This window comes from Felis catus, chromosome F2 (assembly GCF_018350175.1).
Source record: "Felis catus isolate Fca126 chromosome F2, F.catus_Fca126_mat1.0, whole genome shotgun sequence".
Taxonomy (NCBI): domain Eukaryota; kingdom Metazoa; phylum Chordata; class Mammalia; order Carnivora; family Felidae; genus Felis; species Felis catus.
The window spans coordinates 41,344,989-41,365,583 of record NC_058385.1 but is presented as its reverse complement, the minus strand read 5'-3'; the positions used below and the strand labels follow the sequence as shown (position 1 = coordinate 41,365,583).

The 20,595-nt window shown below is 38.2% G+C and overlaps 1 protein-coding gene across 7 annotated transcripts in view; it reads right to left on the bottom strand.

Annotated features, from left to right (window-relative positions):
- ESRP1 (epithelial splicing regulatory protein 1) overlaps window positions 1-20,595 on the bottom strand; it is a 65,320-nt gene that overhangs the window by 5,042 nt on the left and 39,683 nt on the right. For 4 of the 7 annotated variants that reach the window (XM_045049811.1, XM_045049812.1, XM_006943310.4 and 1 more), the window contains exons 14-15: window positions 10,666-10,816; window positions 6,154-6,263 (exon numbers count right to left, since the gene is read on the bottom strand). The exons of 1 other annotated variant lie outside the window; for it this stretch is intronic. In XM_045049811.1, coding sequence (XP_044905746.1) covers window positions 6,189-6,263; window positions 10,666-10,816 — 226 coding nt within the window. In that variant the 3' untranslated portion in view covers window positions 6,154-6,188. The remainder of the gene's footprint in view (window positions 1-6,153; window positions 6,264-10,665; window positions 10,817-20,595) is intronic. 2 more of the 7 variants (XM_019822898.3, XM_019822896.3) reach the window with 2 other exon arrangements.

The following is a 20,595-nucleotide window of genomic DNA, read 5'->3' as shown; positions in this document are numbered from 1 at the left end:
ATGGTTTATCTCCCTGTTTTTATATTATTTTTGCTTCCTTTCCTTTATGTTCATCTGTTTGTATCTTAAATTCATCATAGGAGTGAAATCATGTTTGTCGTTCTCTGACTTATTTTGCTTAGCATAATACACTCTAGTTCCATCTGTGTTGTTGCAAATGGCCAGATTTCATTCTTTTTGATCACCGAGTAATATTCCAGTATACACACACACACACACAGCACATCTTTTTTATCCATTCATCAGTTGATGGACATTTGAGCTCTTTCCATAATTTGGCTATTGTTGATAGTGCAAGACAGATAATTTTCGAACTACAAAGTAATCTAAACTATACACTTAAGAGGCCAGGTATAAAAGATACTCTCCAAATGAAAGCTGCATGGTTTTTGTTTGATTGTTGGGTATTCTTTTGTTTTTCCTTAAAACCTAGCTGTTGTGAAAATACCAGGCTTAACACATCACAAGAACTTCCAAAAATACCCAGTATAGACAAAAGTTCTCACAAAAAAAAGCAAAGGAAAATGTTAACACTTCATCTTGGACCTCCCTGCCTCTAGAACTGTGAGAAATTAGAGGTTTGTTATTTATAAAACACCCAGTCCATGGAATTGTGTTACGGCAGCCAGAATGAACTAAGACATTCAGCAAATGATCAAGATTGCACCGCCAGTAATGTTATGTAGGTAATAGCATCCCAGATATTATGTGATAGGATGCGCACTTCACCTCCATGGTATTATTCTTTCCTAATACCCATTACCCCAGTATAATTGCCAAAAAAGCATCTAACAAATTCAAAATCAAGGATAGCCCACAAAATACCTCAAAAGCAGAATACCTCAAAATTGTCAAGGTCATGAAAAATAAGCAAAGACTGAGAAACTAACATGGACTAGAGGATACTAAGGAGACAGGCCAAATAACTGCAACATGGATTCATAGATTGGATCATGGAACTAGATCATGGAAATGAAAAAGAACATTAATGGAAAAATTGGTGAAATCTGAACAATGTCTGGAGCATAGATAATAGTCATCAACATTGCTTCTGTATTGATTATTGTAATCATAGCAATAAAGTAGTTATTTGTCTATATGCAGAACTTTATAGTTTGTAAAACTTGCTTACACTCATTAACCCACCTGATTCTTACCTAGAAAAGTTAAGTCACATATGAAGAAGTGGTTATGTGCATTTTACAGAATAGGGAAATGTTACCTCTGAAGAACTGTCTCTCCATATGTATGCAAAATATGTTTATAGCCAAGCATTTGTTGACAAATTTATGAGCTGGTCCTGCCCCCCCCCCCACCCCCCCAACACACTAGGAGAGTTACACTTGGAGCTTATGGTGAGGGAGTTGGGGGTACAAACAAGAACTCTGGCCTTTTGAGGAGGCATTTTCCAGACAGCCATCAAACCTCCTTCCCAAGAGGGCATCTTCAACAGCTTGGGAGCAGTAGTTGGGGATCTTTTATGATAAAAAAAAAAGAGGCATACCTAGAGTAATTCTTGGGTTAGCTGACAAATGTTGGCTATACAAGAAGGCAGAATACTGAAACTTCTTTATCAGACCTTATCATGGGCTTTGGCTACCTTTATCTGACTCTATAACCAGTAATGGCATCATGCTTTCAATAAATTTTTCAAGTACTGTTACTAGTTTCCTGTCATTGCTGTAAAAAATAATGTAATTTGATGATTTAAAACAGAAACTTCTCTCACATATCTGGCGGCCAGAAATCAAGGTGTCAGCCAGGATGTACATCCTCCAGAGGCCCTAGGGAACAATTCTTTGCCTTCTCCACCTTTCAATGGTTGCAGGTGATCCCTGGCTTATGTCTGTATTATTTAAATCTCTGCCTCCATGGTCATATTGCCTCCTCTTCTCCTGTGTCCATCTGGTCTCCTCCCCACTGCCCTTTTTTTAAGTAGGCTCCATACCCAGTGTGAAAGCTTGAACTCATGACCCTGAGATCAAGAGTCATGTGCTCCACTGACTGTGCCGCCCAGGTGCCCCTATTTCTGCCTCTTTTATAATTGCATTAAGGGCCCACCCACATAATCCAGGATAAACTCCTCTCAAGATCCTTACTTTTTTTTTTTTTTTGCCAGATAAGGTAATAGTCACAGGTTCCAAGGATTAGGATGTGGACATTTATTTGGGGCCACCATCCATCCCACTATAAGTACTTACTCTGCCAGGCTCTTATTTGCTTAGTAGAAAAGAGCACCAAGACCGAAACTCAGAGTGATGTATCTTTAGTCAGCTTGGTCATTAACTGTAGGACTCAGAAAGTTACCCAGCCTCTCTGGGTTTCATTTCCTCATCTGTCACATGGAGCCATGGGTACCTGCCCTGATGCCTCACAGTGCTGCAATGAGACTTAAATGGCACTGGAGATATAAAATTGCTTACAGAGCATAAGGTATTCTAGTGATGTTTAAGAGATGACTAGTGATGATAAATTTGATTATTAATATAGATGATGAGAAAAAATATATAGGCACGAGAAGGTTAAAGGGAAATAAATGGGGTCCAAATTGCATAAGGAAGTACAAAAAAGAATCTGAAAGAAAATATTCATTACGGTTATTTCTGGAGGGTGGAATTATTAGTGACTTCTTTGCACCTGTCTGTATATTCCAAATTCTTTACAATGAGCACACAATACTTTTATGATCCTTACCTCCCAGGATCGCTGAGATTAAATAACTGATAACTTAGCCAGGTGTTTCAGCCAGTACTCCATGTGAATTTTTTAAAATTTCAATATAAAAGTAGATCAATCTGATTTTATAATAATAAATGCAAACACCTGGATTTTAACAGAGCACCTGATATTTCTATCATGACTTCAAATATATAAACATAAGATAGAATCAGAGTTGAGTAATGGTTATAGTCAAGTTAGGACATTTCTCATATAATAACAAAAAGCTGAGGTGCCTGGGTGGCTCAGTTGGTTAAGCATCCTACTCTTGATCATGATATCTTGCCATTGGTGAGATAGAGCCCTGTATGGGGCTCTGCACTGACAGCCCATAAGACTACTTGGGATTCTCTCTCTCCCTCTCTCTCCCCCTCCCTGTCTTGTATGTGTGTGCATGCACACACGCTCTCTCAAAGTAACATTTTTAAAAAAGAACAAAGTTCCATGTCTAGTCATTTCTTCTTTTTCTTTTTAAAGATTTTAATGTTTATTTATTTTTGAGAGTGTGTGTGCAAGCAGGGGAGGAGCAGAGAGAGAAGGAAGGAGACGATCTGAAGCAGGCTCCCCACTGTCAGCACAAAGTCCCACGAGGGGCTTGAACCCAGGAACCCCAAGATCATGACGTTGGGAGTGCCTGAAGTCAGACACTCAACTGACTGAACCATCCAGTCACCCCTCTAGTCATTTCTCATTCAATATATTCATTTTATGATATAGAAGAGTATGCTTATCACGTTCATAAACAGCATTAAGAAGTTGAATAAAGAACATTTCAAATTACGAAGTATGGATCAAAAAGAGTATCAAAAGGCTAGAATAATGTGCTCTCATTCCTGTGAACTAAACTAGAAAATACCCCATACCCACTGCAAAGTATCTGGGCACAATGTTCTTTAGTACCCAATATATCTTGAAATCTCACAGAAAATAGCAGAGAATCATCACTTCCATCCCAGAACTGGGGTTTCTACAACTTCAGAACGAGAGCCTAAGACCCCAATTGTCATTTCTCAAGGACAATATTGTACTATTGGCAACCACACTTTCCAATTTAGAACTCATATAGTTAAGGCCCATAGGGTCCTCAGCCATGAAAATGGTAACAAAATTTTATTTTATTTTAATGTTTAATTTATTCTTGAGAGAGAGAGAGAGAGAGAGAGAGAGGGAGACACAGAATCCGAAACAGGCTCCAGGCTCCTAGGTGTCAGCACAGAGCCCGACATGGAGCTTGAACTCACGAGCCATGAGATCATGATCTGAGCCAAAGTCGGACGCTCAACTGACTGAGCCACCCAGGTGACCCAGTAACAAAATTTTAAAGTGGCATACCAGGAAACCAAATCCAACAACAACAACAAAAAATGAAGGAATTAAGTTACAGCAATTCCTGACCATGTCCCCACAATGCCATCTCTAGAGCAAGCTCACACAGAAACCCAGTATCCTTTTTTTCCCTTCCAAGTATGTATGTATGTGTGTATTTTTTAAATGTTTATCTTTGAGAGAGAGAGAGAGAGAGAGACAGAGGGAGGGAGGGAGGGAGGATGCATGCAAGTAGGGTAGGGGCAGAGCAAGAGGGAGACAGAGGATCTGAAGTGGGCTCTGTGCTGACAGCAGAGAGCTTGATGTGGGACTCGTACTTATAAACTATGAGATCTGACCTGAGTGGAAGTTAGACGCTTAACCCACTGAGCCACCCATGTGCCCCCCCCCCGAAGTTTTTATTTAAGTTCAAGTTAGTTAATGAAAGCCAATATCCTTTAAGAAAAGGTTACCAATTAAAAAACTATTTTCAAAAACTATCAGGATTCCTTTACTCTAGATTTAGACACTGAACCTTAAAAACATTATGCTAATGGGGGTACATGGGTGGCTCAGTCAGTTGAGCGTCCGACTTCAGCTCAGGTCATGATCTCGTGGTTGACAAGTTCAAGCCTCGCGTCGGGCTCTATGCTGACAGCTCAGAGCCTAGAGCCTGGAGCCTGCCTTGGATTCTGTGTCTCCCTCTCTTTCCACCCCTCTTCTGCTCATGCTCTGTCTCAAAAATAAACATTAAAAAAAAAATTATGCTAATGGAAATAAGCTAATCATGAAAAGACAAATATTAGGTTATTCCATTTTTGAGTTACCTAGAATAGTCAAATGTATAGAAACAGGAAGTAGAAAGGTAGTTGCCAGGGTGTGAGAGAAGAGGGGAGTGTCAGTTTGAGATGATGACAATAGATGGTGGTGATGGTTACATAATAATGTGACTGTACTTAATGCCACTGAACCATACACTTAAAAATGGTTAATTTTATGTTATGTATACTTTACCACCATTAAAAAAAATGAAATGGGAAAAAAAGTCCACTCAACAGAATTACCATAGGACTCTGTGATTCCACTCCTAGATACATACCCAAGAGAATTAAAAAACAGGTACTCAAATCTTTGTACGTAAATGTTCATATCAGCACTATTTACAATAGCAAGAAGGCAGAAACAACTCAAATGTCTATCAAAAGAGGAATGAATAAAAAATGCAGTCTATCCATACAATGGAATGTTATTCAACTATGAAAAGAAAGGAAGTACTGATACAGGCTCCAACAAGGATGAACCTCAAAAACCTGGGAAGTGAAAGAAGTCAGACACAACAGGGCCACATATTGTAGGATTCCATTTTTATGAAATATGCACTAAAGGCAAATCCATGCAGACAGGAATGGTGTTTCCAGGGTCTATGGGGAAGGAAAACAGGGAGATATGCTTAATGGGTTTGGGGTTTTCTTTTGGGGTTGATGAAAGTGTTTTGGAACTAGATAGATGTGGTGGTTGCACATGTTATGAATATAGTAACTGCCACTGAATTGTATACTTAAAAATAATGATAGATTTTAAGGGCGGTGCCTGGGTGGCTCAGTCAGTTAAGCGTCCTACTTCAGCTCAGGTCATGATCTCACTGTTCGTGTGTTAGAGCCCTGCATCGGGCTCTGTGCTGACAGCTCAGAGCCTGGAGCCTGCTTCTGATTCTGTGTCTCACTCCCTCTGCCCCTCCCCCACTCATGTTCTGTCTCTCTCTCAAAAGTAAATACATGTTAAAAAAATTTTTTTTAAATGGTAGATTTTGTTATGATTTTTACCTAAATTAAAACAAAAAAGCATACCCAAACTGTATTCCACATTAAATCTAGCAAATGAATTTCTAAATTGACAAGTTTTCCCTTACCCCCAAATAACATACAACTACAATCCATAAATGTTTCTAAGATACTGTCTCCTTGGATGACACACTGAATTCCAGTCTCCCAATTCTTCCAGAATCTCTGTCACTCCTACATCATACTAAAGAAAAGGGGGAACTTCTTATGCGACTCATAAAAAATACATTCAGATTCTCGATCTCTATTTGGCCCTTTATGATTGAGCTTTCACATCATAGCGCCTTACCTTCTTTTCTGAGGATGGTCTAACTGCTGGGGCCCTTAAATACAAACCCATTCTTTGGGTAGAGTCCTGGCCTGGTCATTTGTGTGTACAAGTCCATCATCGGCTGCGTACTACAATGCAAGTTAGAACAAACAGGATCATAAGATGGACAAACTGCCACTATGGACGATTAGCATTTCAACTGAATAGATCTACGGACAGTACTATACGACATTTAGAATGTAGGAAACAAGCTCAAATGCTGGTAAGAGCCACATATGTAACAACTAATCCCAAGTCACCACTTCCTACTTAATAAAACCTTCTTTTAGGGAAGGGGTTAGTTAGAGTGAACACAGGGATAAAGAACCCATAACACAATAAACAACAAACACGTCAGATCGTGCTAACAGTACAGTTTCCATGATATCACAGGTGTGACTAGATATAAAATAGAGTACCAACTATTTGCAAAGTATTGTCCAATAAGCCCAGCATCTGCAAGCAACTCTGTGAACTTTAAATATTGTATTTGTAATATCAACCTAATTCTCTCAGGCAGACAGCAGATAAACATAATAGCGGCAAGAGGCTTAAAGAGATACTGATTAAAGTCAGTATTCTGAGAAAAAACAAAAACTAAAACCATTAAAAATGCAAAGCATTAACAGTAAAGGATAAAGCAAATGGCAAATCAAGTTATAAGAATTATGTAAGGAGACCAGAGAGTCCAGAATAAGAGGCCCATCAAATATAGATACAGGTTTATTTTCACGACCAGAATGACATTCTCCTGATCAAATATTTTCATGGTAGTTTGTCTTCATGTATTCAGTCCTCATTCTATAAATCTCATTTACCAAAATGGGCCCAACCCAGGCACTTTAACTTTATAAAATCATAGATTTTTAAAAAGTTTACCTATTTATTTATTTTAGTATTCCCTACACCCAAACGTGGGGCTTGAACTCACAAATCTGAGATCAAGGGTAGCATGCTCTTCTGACTGAGCCAGACAGGTGCCCCTACAAAATTACAAAATTGACAGCAGAACCCATGTCCTGTATTTTGTTTTGGACATCAGAATTCTTCCCTTTTTGTAAATCCTTGCCCTCTCTGGCTTCATACCCCCTTCCCCACTACCACCAAGTGTGAAGTATAGAAAAATTACGTCGAAGTAGAAGGAATTTTGCTAAGGGTAGGAGAAACATATATACAAAAATTATGTTTAAATATATTGTTTGTAGGAAATGACATATGCCATTATTATCTTGAGATGTTTTTTAGAAGGCAGAATCAGAAACTATCAAGAGATTTCACTCAACCAATTATTACTAAGTATTTGCTTTATGAATATATTACATAACCAGAAATAAAATGAAAACCTCCCAATACATCAACAGCAATGAATACACTGTAAATAAAGGTAAATACAAAATATACTTAGGAGAACACAGTTTTAAGTCACACTCTACTGATTTTGTCTTATGGTAAATCTATACCCAATCTGGATTCCTATAGCTAGGGACTATTACCAAAATAATTGAGGACAGAAAAAAATAAGAAGACACAGACTCTTGGGGCACCTGGGTGGCTCAGTACCATAAGTATCCAACTCTTGATCTCAGCTCAGGTCATGATCTCAGGGTCACGGTTTCAAGCCCTGTGTGATTCATTCAATCAAGCTTGTGATTCATTCTCTCTCTTTCTCTCTTTCAAAAATAAAAACTTAAAAAACAAAACCATTAAAAGAAAACAAAAAAATGGATATGGACTCTCAAAGACTGAATGTATGAGCCTTCATGTAAGAGTGGTATAAAATTAGGATACAAAAGATTTTGGATTTTGTAACTGCCTTAAAACTCAAATTACTAAAGACATTGGAATAATTTGATATACTTAATTTGATAAGTGAGGTTTATATATAATCTTTTTCTTTTCTTTTTTTTTCAAGGAAGCTTTATACTCAATGTGGGGCTTGAACTCACAACCCTGGGATCAACAGTCACATGGTCTACTGATTGAACCAGACAGGTGCTCCTGGTTCCTACGTAATCCTAATTGGTTGATCCAGGTCAGGAACTCCAAGCACTTCAGCAATGAAGGCCAAATTCCTTGAGATCAAATAATTTTGTATGATCTTCTTACTTCTGATTATACCAGATAACTCTACTCCAGCCTTCAATGATTCCCTAGAAGATACTAGAAGATAAACTGCTATAAACTGAAGTTATTTTATCTCAACTTTGAAGCACATCCATCTTGTAGCTATAAATCTAGAAATAACTGCTTTTACTTGTTTCTGGTAGAATACCCACAAAAGCCAGCCAGAGAACACTTCATAATAAGAGCAATTTTGCTTAATCTCACAACCAATTTATGTGTATGACCTCTTAATTCTAGACATTGCAAAGCTAAATGTTGACCAGTCAAAACAAAATAGAAAATTAATTGACTTCAAAATAGAAAAATCAGCTGACTTTTAGAACCTGAAACTTTGCTTGTACTTTCCAGAATTGGAAAACACTGGGAGAAAACACGAACTCAAAAGTTTATGAAGCAACCTCCTCAATAGCCTTCAGTAAAATTCTCTATTCCTTTCAGAATCTCATGAATCTTATGTGAAGTTTAGAGTAACTGTTTCCCCCCCTGCAAGAGCTCCCAATAGGCAGCATAATGGTTTAGGGAAGAAGCAAAGTATGTACAATAGTCCCCCTTATCAGCAGTTTCAGTTACCCTTGACTGACCAGAAGCAAATGATCTTAACACAATCCTAACACTACATCACGATGCGTACGTCATTCACCTCACTTCATCTTACCACACAGGCATTTAATCTTTTCACATCATCACAACAAGGGTAAATGTAGTACAGTAAGATATTTTGGGAGAGAATGACCACATTCGCATCCCTTTTATTACAGTTCTGCTTTATTATTGTTAATCTCTGTCTTTGAATTAGAATTTATCACAGGTAGGTAGGGATAGGAAAAAAGAAATTACAGGGTTTGATTCTATCTGCAATTTCAGGCATCCACTGGGTGTCTTGGAATGTTTTCTCCCATAGATAAGGGGAAAAGATCTACTGATCTCTAAAGACCTCTTACTTCCGGTATGAATGTGTTAAGCCAGGCAATAACAAAAAATAACTTTTGTCTAACCTTCATTAGATATTCTTCATTTGCCAGAAAATACACTTTTAATTTTAAAAGCCCATAAGAACATTACAATAACTTGGTAGGCTTGGGGCATCCCCACGGAGATAATTTTAGACGAGCTCCACAATCCTCCAGGATTCAAGGACGCCAAGCTTGTAAACCCATTCCAATGGTGAAACAGACTCTGTAGGCATAATCCTTACAACTCTGTACTGTAAATGCTCAAGGCCTATTTTAGGTTTGATGATTATGTCCATAAATACTTCTCGGCTCTAGAGACTCAAGCCAAGTTCAGCTTCAAGAAGAAAGACAATTTTTGCTATTAATACAATAAAAGAGTTTCAAGATACTGATTTTTAGGTATTGCAAGAAAGGAATTTGGGTTCTAGTTAATTATGTGATTCGAGGAAAGAAAGGTCTCTGCTCAGAGGAGATGGCAATGAGGAGATTTTGCTCACTCTTACAGAGCTCTTATAGAGTTTACCAAGAAACATCTCATTTCGTAACTTGAGTCGGAAAACAATTGATGGACATAGGCAGTGGCAGAAAAAGTTGGTAAGAGCCAACATTCGTTTCACAAGAATTATCACAGATCATTTCATATAAGGCTCACCAAATATCCTACAGCTCATTTTAATGAGTTAGCATCTAAAGATTCATTGAGTCTCCTTTGTTTTTTCCAGGTTAGGTAGAGAGGCCTTGACTACTTTTTACATACTCAAATTGCATGTTTAAGTACTTTTTGTTGGGGGGGGGGGGGTAGTCAAGAATTAGAGGAAAACTCCTTCTTAGCCAATCCTATTCTAGATAAAAAGACCCACATTGCTGTGTGCCCTAAAGAGCTTTCCCAAAGTAGCCCAATTTTCAAAAAGAGCACCAACAGATTATATTGAGACAATTAGAGTAGCCTGGAAAAGTCCTAATCTTGTCAAATGGGTGAGTTTGAAAATAGCACTCAAGGGGTGCCTGGGTGGCTCAGTCGGTTGGGCGTCTGACTTCGGCTCAGGTCATGATCTCACAGTCCGTGAGTTCAAGCCCCGCGTCGGGCTCTGTGCTGACGGCTCGGAGCCTGGAGCCTGCTTCAGATTCTGTGTCTCCCTCTCTCTGACCCTCCCCCATTCATGCTCTGTCTCTCTCTGTCTCAAAAATAAATAAACATTAAAAAAAAATAAAAAAAATAAAAAAAAGGAGAAGAAAATAGCACTCAAAACTAGTCCCCCTGACTTTGCCTCTGGTTCTTTTTGCCTCTATAAGCAAACCTATTAGCATATGTACACATGAGGTTCAGAAAATCTGCTCTTTCCTGGCTGCATTCTTTAGGCAAATCAACTTAAGTAATAAGGGCACTGTGTATTTTCTTCTTCAAGCTACTGACCTGGTAACCTTGGAAGAAGTTAAGAATTTCCTTAACTCCAGTATTGTAGGCCAGGCCCTGCATTCTGACCACCGTGCCAGGCTGTGGAGGGACACCGCTAAGATTAGCAGCTGTAGGGAAGTAGCCAAGACTATTGGGCGAACCTGGGGGGCTAAAGGGAGAGAAAGCACAATGAACCAATAGGAATAGACAATGTCCAATATTTATTCTAAAAGCATTAGTTATGTAAGGAAACAGACTTCCTCAAGGTGATCTTTCTTAGAATTCTCAGTTATCTCTCCCAAGACAGGTAAGAATACCATAGCTAGTCTGTCCCACGTTTCCACAAAAGTCCAAAGTTGAAAAGCAAAAGGGTTAATACAGACTTAAGTGCAAGTCTTCCCCAGAGATCCAGTTCTGAGATTCTTAAAGGGACAGGAAAGAGAGAATTAAGCCTTCGTAGTCACTCAACCACAAAGCGCTACTTCCAAAGCCCAGCTCATTGATGATTAACTGGGTAGTTGCCAGGAATAGTTAGGCATGAAAATGCATGAATTCAAAGCACTAATAGGAACCACAGCCACAGTGACCAAAAGGAAAAGAAAAAGAGAAAAAAAATCCAAAGTTATTGCTCCAAAGAATAGATGGTTCTACCCACATATACAAGCAATTTTACAGCATAAAACACAAAGTACTATAGCACTCATGAATTAGTTCTTCCAACCTTGATTGGAAAAAAAGGTAGCAAAGTGGGTAAATTGGAAGGGATGCATAACAAGTTAAATCAATCACCATTAACACAAAGGGAAAATTGATGCTTGTGTCCTCTCCGTGCTATCTGCAGCAATTACCTCCAAGAAGAACAAGCCAAGTGAATACATAATTATTCTTTATGTGGCAACACAAGTGATTACCATATTTTGAAATTAGTTTCGCCCTACCCCCCCTACCCAATTTGTTTTCCATCACAGTGGCCAGATACCCATAATTGAAAATACATAGAGAAAAATTATAAAGATGTTAGTAGCTTAAGGATCAATCAGGACCCACAGCTTTAGATTATTCAATCTTCTAAATCTAAGTAGGTAATTATCCAACTTCAAAGACCAGTAAACACATAATGGAAGGGCTAAGCATCTTTGAGATTATTTATCCTACATAATCCTAACTGATGGGTTAATAGGAATGGTGCCAGATGTGCATATAGTTTCAGACTCCATTTTTTTTTATTAGTACAGAAACTTTGAGCAAGTCACTTAATTTCTCTGAACTTCAATTTCATCATTTGCTAAATGGGGATAATAGCACTTTCCTAGTTTCACAGAATTGTTCTTCGGATTCAATAATCCGAACATACCAAGTTACTCCATAAATCAAAAAATAATTTGTTACCTCATTCTTATTATTTCCATAACCATCATTCCATTTCATCATTTTTAAAATATCAGAGCGTGAAAAAATTACTTGACATCAAGCTGCCCTTAATCTTTTAAGTCTATAAAGTTGGGAGATGTTTCTAACTTTGTGTGGGGAGAGTCTATTTAGAGACTAACAGTCAATCTATATGCAACTATAAGAGCAGATATAGAGGGAATGCTGAAATTTATGCCTGAGTAGAACTTTAGCAATCACTCAGACATACCTCATCATTTTCACAGAGGTAGAAACAGAAACTAAGAGTTAAATTATTTCCCAAAGGTCACACAACTAGTTAGCTCTTCACCAAACCAGAACCACCCAGAGTTTTTAACCACCATTCATTCAAAGACCATATTTGCTCATGTCAAATGCCTGATAACTAATTCTCAAAAACCACCAAGACTTCTCTATGTATTTGAGTAACTAGGTTTTTCCTACTAACTAGTAGAGTCAGATTGTTCCCACAGTATACAACTTACTTCTATGACTCTGTCCTGGCACATTCTATACCTTTGGCTAAAGATCTCCTATAAATTAAATCCAGGTGTCTAGTACCTTCAAAATACAAACAAGACAAAATAGATAAAAGTTATCCAACTAGAAATGTAACATTTTAAGTGACAATTATGTTCAGTATCTATAAGGTAACACCTATTTTCAGGAAGCCTAAACTCGGAATCACATCCTTATTTTTGCACTAGGATTTCTGCTGTACACAAGGCATCTTAAGGAAAATTAAATAATTGTGTTATGTACCTGACAGGAAATGAGAATAAGAATTTTCTGTCAACCTAAATGCAAAGGTCTTTCAGATTATTGAAATCAGAATCAACAAAAATAACTTATTAAAAAATGACAAGATATTGACAAGGTAAACTTCTATGTAGAAAATAAAAAAGAATTTACTAAAAACAAGGTAGAAAAAACCAGTCCAGCAAGGTAACAAAATACAGGATCGACACATATAATAGATCAATTGCATTTCTATACACTACAGTGAAAACACAAAAATGAAATTAAGAAAGCAATTCTATTCACAATAGCATCAAAAAAAAAAAAAAACCACTTAGGAAAAAAATTTAAAAAGGAATAGTTAGACTTACTGAAAACTAAAAGACATTGTTTGAAAACAAAAGATGATCTAAACATAAGGAAAGACAGTCATGTTCATAAACAAAGGACTTAATATGGTTAAAATGGCAATCTTGTCTAAATTGACCTACAGATTCAATTCACAAGCTATCAAAATCTCAACTGTTTTTTTTTTTGTTTTTTTTTTTTTTACAAAAGTCAACAAAACTGAACCTAAAATGTGCACAGAAATGCAAAGGACCCAGAAGAGCCATACTCTCTTGAAAAAGAACAAAGCAGTTGTGTTTGCTAAATTTAAAACTTGCTATAAAACTACAGTGATCAAAATGATGTGATACTCCCATAAGGGTAGGCAATGATCAGTGGAATTGAATTGGGTGGCCCGAAATAAACCCTTACATTTATGGTCATTTGAATTTTGACAAAGATTCCAAGACAATTTGGTGAGGAAAGAATACAAGCAAACCTTGAAGATGCTGTGGGTTTGGTTCCAGACCACTGCAATAAAGTAAACATCACAATAAATACAGTCAAATGAATATTTTGGTTCCCCAGTGCACATACAAGTTTTGTCTAGACTAAGCGGCAGTCTATTAAGTGTGTGCAATGCCATGAGATCTAAAAACACACCTTAATTTAAAAATAACTATTTTGGGGGGCATCTGGATCGTTCAGTTGGTAAAGCGTCTGACTTTGGCTCAGGTCATGATCTCTTGGTTCATGAGTTCAAGCCCCACATCAGGCTCTGTGTTGACAGCTCAGAGCCTGGAACCTGCTTCAGATTCTGTCTCCCTCTCTCTGCCTCTCCCCTACTCACACCGTCTTTCTCTCTCAAAAATAAACAAACATTAAAAAGTTTTTTTTAATAACTATTTTTTAGAAGTTTTAAATTTTTATTTACTTATTTTTTACCTTAGAGAGGGAGCATGAGTTGGAAGAGAGAGAGAGAGAGAATATCTTAAGCAGGCTCCATGCTAAGCATGGAGCCCATCTCGGGGCTTGATCCTACCAACCCAGAATCATGACCCAAGCCAAAATCAAGAGTTGGATACTCAACCGACTGAGCCACTCAGACGTCCCTAAAAATACTTTATTGCTAAAAAATACTAAGTATCAGGGCGCCTGGGTGGCGCAGTCGGTTAAGCGTCCGACTTCAGCCAGGTCACGATCTCGCAGTCCGTGAGTTCGAGCCCCGCGTCAGGCTCTGGGCTGATGGCTCAGAGCCTGGAGACTGTTTCCGATTCTGTGTCTCCCTCTCTCTCTGCCCCTCCCCCGTTCATGCTCTGTCTCTCTCTGTCCCAAAAATAAATAAACGTTGAAAAAAAAAATTTAATAAAAAAAAAAAATACTAAGTATCACCTAAACTTTCAGCTAGTTATAATTACTCATCACAGATCATAACAAATAAAATTATAGAAAACTACAAAATATTTCAAAAATCGCCAAAATGTGACAGAGAAACAAAGTGAGCAAATGCTGTTGAGAAAATGGTGCCAACAGACTTGCTTGATGCAGGATTGCCATACACCTTAAATTTGTTAAAAACAAAAACAAAACAAAACAAAAACAAGTTCCTAGGGGCACCTGGGTGACTTTTTCAGTTGGGCATTCAACTCGATTTGGGCTCAGGTCATGGTCTCCCCGTTTGAGCCCCACGTTGGGCTCTGCACTGACAGCATGGAGCCTACTTTGGATTCTCTGTCTCCCTCCTCTCTCTGCCCTTCCTCTGCTCGTGGTCTTTCTTTCAAAAATAAACAAACATTAAAAAAGAAATACACAGGGGCGCTTGGGTGGCTCAGTCGGTTGAGTGTCCGACTTCAGCTCAGGTCATGATCTCGCAGTCTGTGAGTTTGAGCCCCACATCAGGCTCTGTGCTGACAGCTCGGAGCTCGGAGCCTGGAGCCTGGAGCCTGCTTCGGATTCTGTGTCTCTCCCTCTCTGTCTCCAGCCCTCCCCCACTCATGCTCTGTCTCTCTCTCTGTCAAAAATAAATAAACATTAAATTTTCTTAAAAAAAAAAAAAAGAAATACACAGTATCTACACAGTGCAGGAGAGCAAAACACAATAAAACAAAGTATGTCTGTTGTCTTTCCAATAAATGGTGCTGAAATAATGTAATACCCACATGCAAAAGAATGAATTTAGGCCTCTACCTCATATCATATAAAAAATTAACCCAAGTTGAACAAGACACCTAAATTAAGAGCAAAGATTACAGAACTCTGGGGCCCCTGGGTAGCTCTGTCAGTTGAGTGACTGACTCTTGATTTTGGCTCAGGTCACGATCTCACGGTTCATGGGATGGAGCCCTGCATTGGGCTCTGTGCTGAGAGCACAGAGCCTGTTTGGGATTCTCTCACTCACTCTCAAAATAAATGAATAAACTTAAAAAAAATAAATAAAGTAAAATTACAGAACTCTTGCAAGAATATGTAGTAAATCTCCAGAAACTTGGGTGATATATTACAACAAAAGTGTAAGTGAGAAAATAAGACACTGATAAATTGTACTTCATCAAAATTTAACTTTTGTGCTTTAAAAGACATCATTAAGAAAATGAAGATAACCCACAGACTGAGAAAATTTGTAAATCACACCTTAATAAGGTCTCTCATCTAGAATATATAAAAAAATCTTACCACTGAAAAACAGTACAGAGACTAATCCAGTTTTAAAATGCACAAGATTTGAACATTTCTCCAAAGAAAACATACAAGAAGATAATAAGCACATATGAAGATGCTCAAAATTAATAGCCATTAAGGAAATGTAAATCAAAACTATAATGAGAAAGCAAATCCACACCTACAAAAATGACTAAAATAAAATCAAGTTTAAAAGGTTGTGGAGAGGGGCGCCTGGGTGGCTCAGTTGGTTAAGCGGCCGACTTTGGCTCAGGTCGTGATGTTTGCAGTCCGTGAGTTTGAGCCCCGCGTCGGGCTCTGTGCTGACAGCTCAGAGCCTGGAGCCTGTTTCGGATTCTGTGTCTCACTCTCTCTCTCTGACCCTCCCCCGTTCATGCTCTGTCTCTCTCTGTCTCAAAAATAAATAAACGTTAAAAAAAAAAAAAAATTAAAAGGTTGTGGAGAAACTGAACTCTCATACATTGCTGGTTAGAAATGTAAAATGGTAGGGCACCTGGCTGGTTCAGTTGGTGGAACATTAGACTCTTGGTCTTGGGTTGGGGGGTTTCAGTCCGAAGTTGGGTATAGAGACTGCTTAAAAATAAAGTCTTAAGGGGTGCCTGGGTGGCTCAGGTTGTGATCTCATTGTTTGTAAGTTTTAGTCCACCCCTCAGGCTCTCTGCTGTTGGTGCAGAGCCCACTTCAGATCCTCTGTTTCTCTTGCTCTCTGCCCTTCTCCCACTTGTGTGTGCTCACACACTCTCTCAAAATAAATAACATTAAAAAATTTAAACATCATAAAAAAAAAAGAAACAAATGTAAAATGGTGAAGCTCCTTTGGACAAGTTTCGCTCTTTCTCAAAAGTTAGAATTAACGTCTGACACAGCAATCCCACTCCTAGGTGTAAACCTTATACTAGAAATCTGAAAATTCATACACATGCAAAAACTTGAGTGTAGAGGTACACAGTACCATTATACTTAATAGTCAAAACACCTTCAAATGTCCAACAAGTGATAAATGGACAAACTAAATGTCATAAATCCCTACAATATTATTAGCCATAATATTATTTAGCCATAAAAAAGAATAATGTACTGACCCATGCTACAGTATGAATGAACTTCAAAACATGCTCCATAAAAGAAGCCAGGCACAAAGACCACATGTGGTATGACTTCATTTATATGAAGTATCTGGAAGAGGCAAATCCATAGAAACCAAAAATAAGTTGGTAGTTCTTTAGGGATGGCGTTACGGGAGAGAGTGAAGGGGGTAGAAGGGAGGTGAATAGGAGTTTCTACTAATGGTCACCAGGTTTCTTTTTGGGGTGATAGGTTATTCTAAAATTAGAATGTTATATCATCTAAAAATTGGATTATAAAACTTGTAAAATTAGCAGCACAACTCTGTAAATACACTGAAAATTGAATCATACATTTAAAATGAGTCAATTTTCAAAGCAAGAAAGAGTATCCAATGGAAAAAAGACAGTCTCATCAGCAAATGGTGCTGGGAAAGCTGGAGAGCGACATGCAGAAGAATGAAACCACTTTCTTACACCATACACAAAAATAAACTCAACATGGATGAAAGACTTAAATGTGAGACAGGAAACTATCAAAATCATAGAGGAGAAAACAGGCAACAACCTCTTTGACCTCAGCTGTAGCAACTCCTTACTAAACCTGTCTTGGAGGCAAGGGAAGTAAAAGCAAAAGTGAACTATTGGGACTTCATCAAGATAGAAAGCTTCTGGACAGCAAAGGAAACAATCAACAAAACGAAAAGGCAATCGACAGAATGGGAGAAGATATTTGCAAATGACATATCACATAAAGGGTCAGCATCGGAAATCTATAAAGAACTATTCAAACTCAACACCCAAAAAACAAATAATCCAGTGAAGAAATGGGCAGAAGACATGAATAGATACTTCTCCAAAGAAGACATCCAGATGGCTAACAGACACGTGGAAACATGCTCCACATCACTCATCATCGGGGAAATACAAATCAAAACCACAATGAGATACCACCTCACACCTGTCAGAATGGCTAAAATAAACAACTCAGGCAACAACAGATGTTGGAGAAGATGTGGAGAAAGGGGAACCCTTTTCCACTGTTAGTGGGAAAGCAAACTGGGTACAGCCACTCTGGAAAACAGTATGGAGGTTTCTCAAAAAATTAAAAATAGAATTACCCTCTGATCCATCTGTTGCACTACTGGGTATTTATCCAAATGAGACAAAGATGCTGAATTAAAGGGGCACATGCATCCGAATGTTTATAGCAGCACTATCAACAATTGCCAAATTATGCAAAGAGTCCAAATGTCCATCAACTGACAATGAAGATGTGTTACATATACACAATGGAATACTACTCAGCAGTCAAAAGGAATGAAATCTTGCCATTTGCAACAACATGGATGCTAAGTGAAATCAGTCAGAGAGACAAATATATGATTTCACTCATATATGGAATTAAAAAAAATTTTTTTAATGTTTATTTATTTCTGAGAGAGAGAGAGTGTGAACAGGGGAGGGGCAGAGAGAGGGAGGCACAGAATCCAAAACAGGCTCCAGGCTCCGAGCTATCAGAGCCTGATGTGGGGCTTGAACTCACAAGCCATGAGATCATGACCTGAGCTGAAGTCGGACGCTCCACCGACTGAGCCACCCAGGCGCCCCACTCATATATGGAATTTAAGAAACACAACAGATGAACATAGAGGAAGGGAAGGAAAAATAAGATAAAAACAAAGATGGAGGCAAACCATAAGAGATTTTTAAAAATATTTTTTTAATGTTTATTTATTTTTGAGAGAGAGAAGGAGACAGAGAATCTGAAACAGGCACCAGGCTCTGAGCTGTCAGCACATAGCCCAACATGGGGCTCAGACTCAGGAACCGTGAGATCATGACCTGAGCTGAAGTTGGATGCTTAATAGACTGAGTCACCTAGGTGCCCCATAAAAGACTCTACTGCATTGTATGTTAATTTGAATTTGAATAAATTTTAAAAAATAATAAAATGGGTCAGTTTTACAATATATAAAGTGCCTCAATAAATATGAAAAATCATAGCATTAACTTTTCAGCTAATTGAGTTAAAGACCAATTTATAGTCAATGTCTGAGATATTCAATGCTTTTCATGGAACATAAATTACTGAGTTATAAAAAAATCTTAGGATGTGCCTGGCTGGCTTATTTGGAAGAGCATGAGACTTTTAATATCGGGGTTGTAAATTCGAGCCTCACATGGGGTGTTAGAGACTACTTAAGTAAATAAAACTTTAAAAAATTCTAAGTCTTTTATCAGATTCTGTGTAGATTAAAAAACATTATGAAAGATAAGAGAAACAAATTTCAACATAAGAATAGCTTCAAAATATGTATGGATTTCTCTGCCACAACAGAATAAGGAGAACATAGAAATTATGTGCATTTGCTTTATGGCAGTAATTTAGAAAAAGACAAGAAATTCAAGCAGGAAATTTTCTAACCACTCCAATTAAGAACATAAATGAGACGGACGCCTGGGTGGCTCAGTCGGTTGAGTGTCTGACTTCAGCTCAGGTCATGATCTCGTGGTCCGTGAGTTTGAGCCCCGCGTTGGGCTCTGTGCTGACAGCTCAGTGCCTGGAGCCTGTTTGAGATTCTGTGTCCCCCTCTCTCTGCCCCTCCCCTACTCACACTCTGTCTCTCTCAAAAACGAATAAACGTTAAAACAAACAAACCATAAACAAGAGCTACCCATCAAAAGCAGATTATACTAGTAACTCTTCTTAATCTTTACGTTCAATCGTTACTGTTTTGGGTTCTTGCTGCCATTATACCGTTAGTGAGGTTTCAGATTCTCAAGTGCAAGTGTTTATCAATGTCTCATGCCTATAGGAGGTCCACAATGTAACTTCTACTCAGAAGCCACAAAGGTTAAAAAAAAAACTGATAGGACTAAAAAGGTAACACTGAACTCAAAGGTCCTGTGGTTGGAAAGATTGTACCGTAGGCACATAAGCAAGAAGGTTGCACTTGAGGGGCATCTGAGTGGCTCAGTTAAGCGTCCAACTCTTGCTTTTGCCTCAGGTCACGATCTCAGTTTGTGGGATCAAGCCCTGCATTGGACTCTACTCTGACAGGGTGGAGCCTGCTTGGGATTCTCTGTACCCCCCTCAAAATAAATAATATTAAAAGAAAAAAAAAAAAGGGAGAGACTGTACTTGAGCTGGGTGCAACCCCAATAAGAATGAGGGGAGGCAGAGGAAATGAAGGGAAAAAGAACACAAGAAGTAAAGACATTATTTATGACCACTTGCTGGGACAAGCTGCACTGAGACAGTGTTAAGAAACTGCTTAATGAAACACATGAATAAGTATATTATAAAGCTGTTGAAGATTCCCTCCACTGCAGTACTCCATGTCTTCTCTGTCCAGTTAAAAACTTTTTCAAACCCAATGTAGAGAAAACCTATATTTCTGACAAGTTATGACTTCCTTTCCTTTGAAGTTAGGAGTTTTGAATATAGGTTTCCTTTCATCTGACTACCTGCTCAGAGTTCAAGATTGTTATTCCCATATCAATAGCCTAAGAGTCTATCGTCAAGACTACCCAAACATTTCTTTTCTATCCTTTATTTTCCCAGATTCGAATTTATACTAATTTTGTAATACCCAATGTATTTGAGTAAGTCTTACAAAAATTCTTGCAGAACAGGGAAAGATATATGAAAACACTGGGGGCTGGGGTGCCTGGGGGGCTCAGTCGGTTGAGTGTCTGACTTCAGCTCAGGTCATGGTCTTGCGGT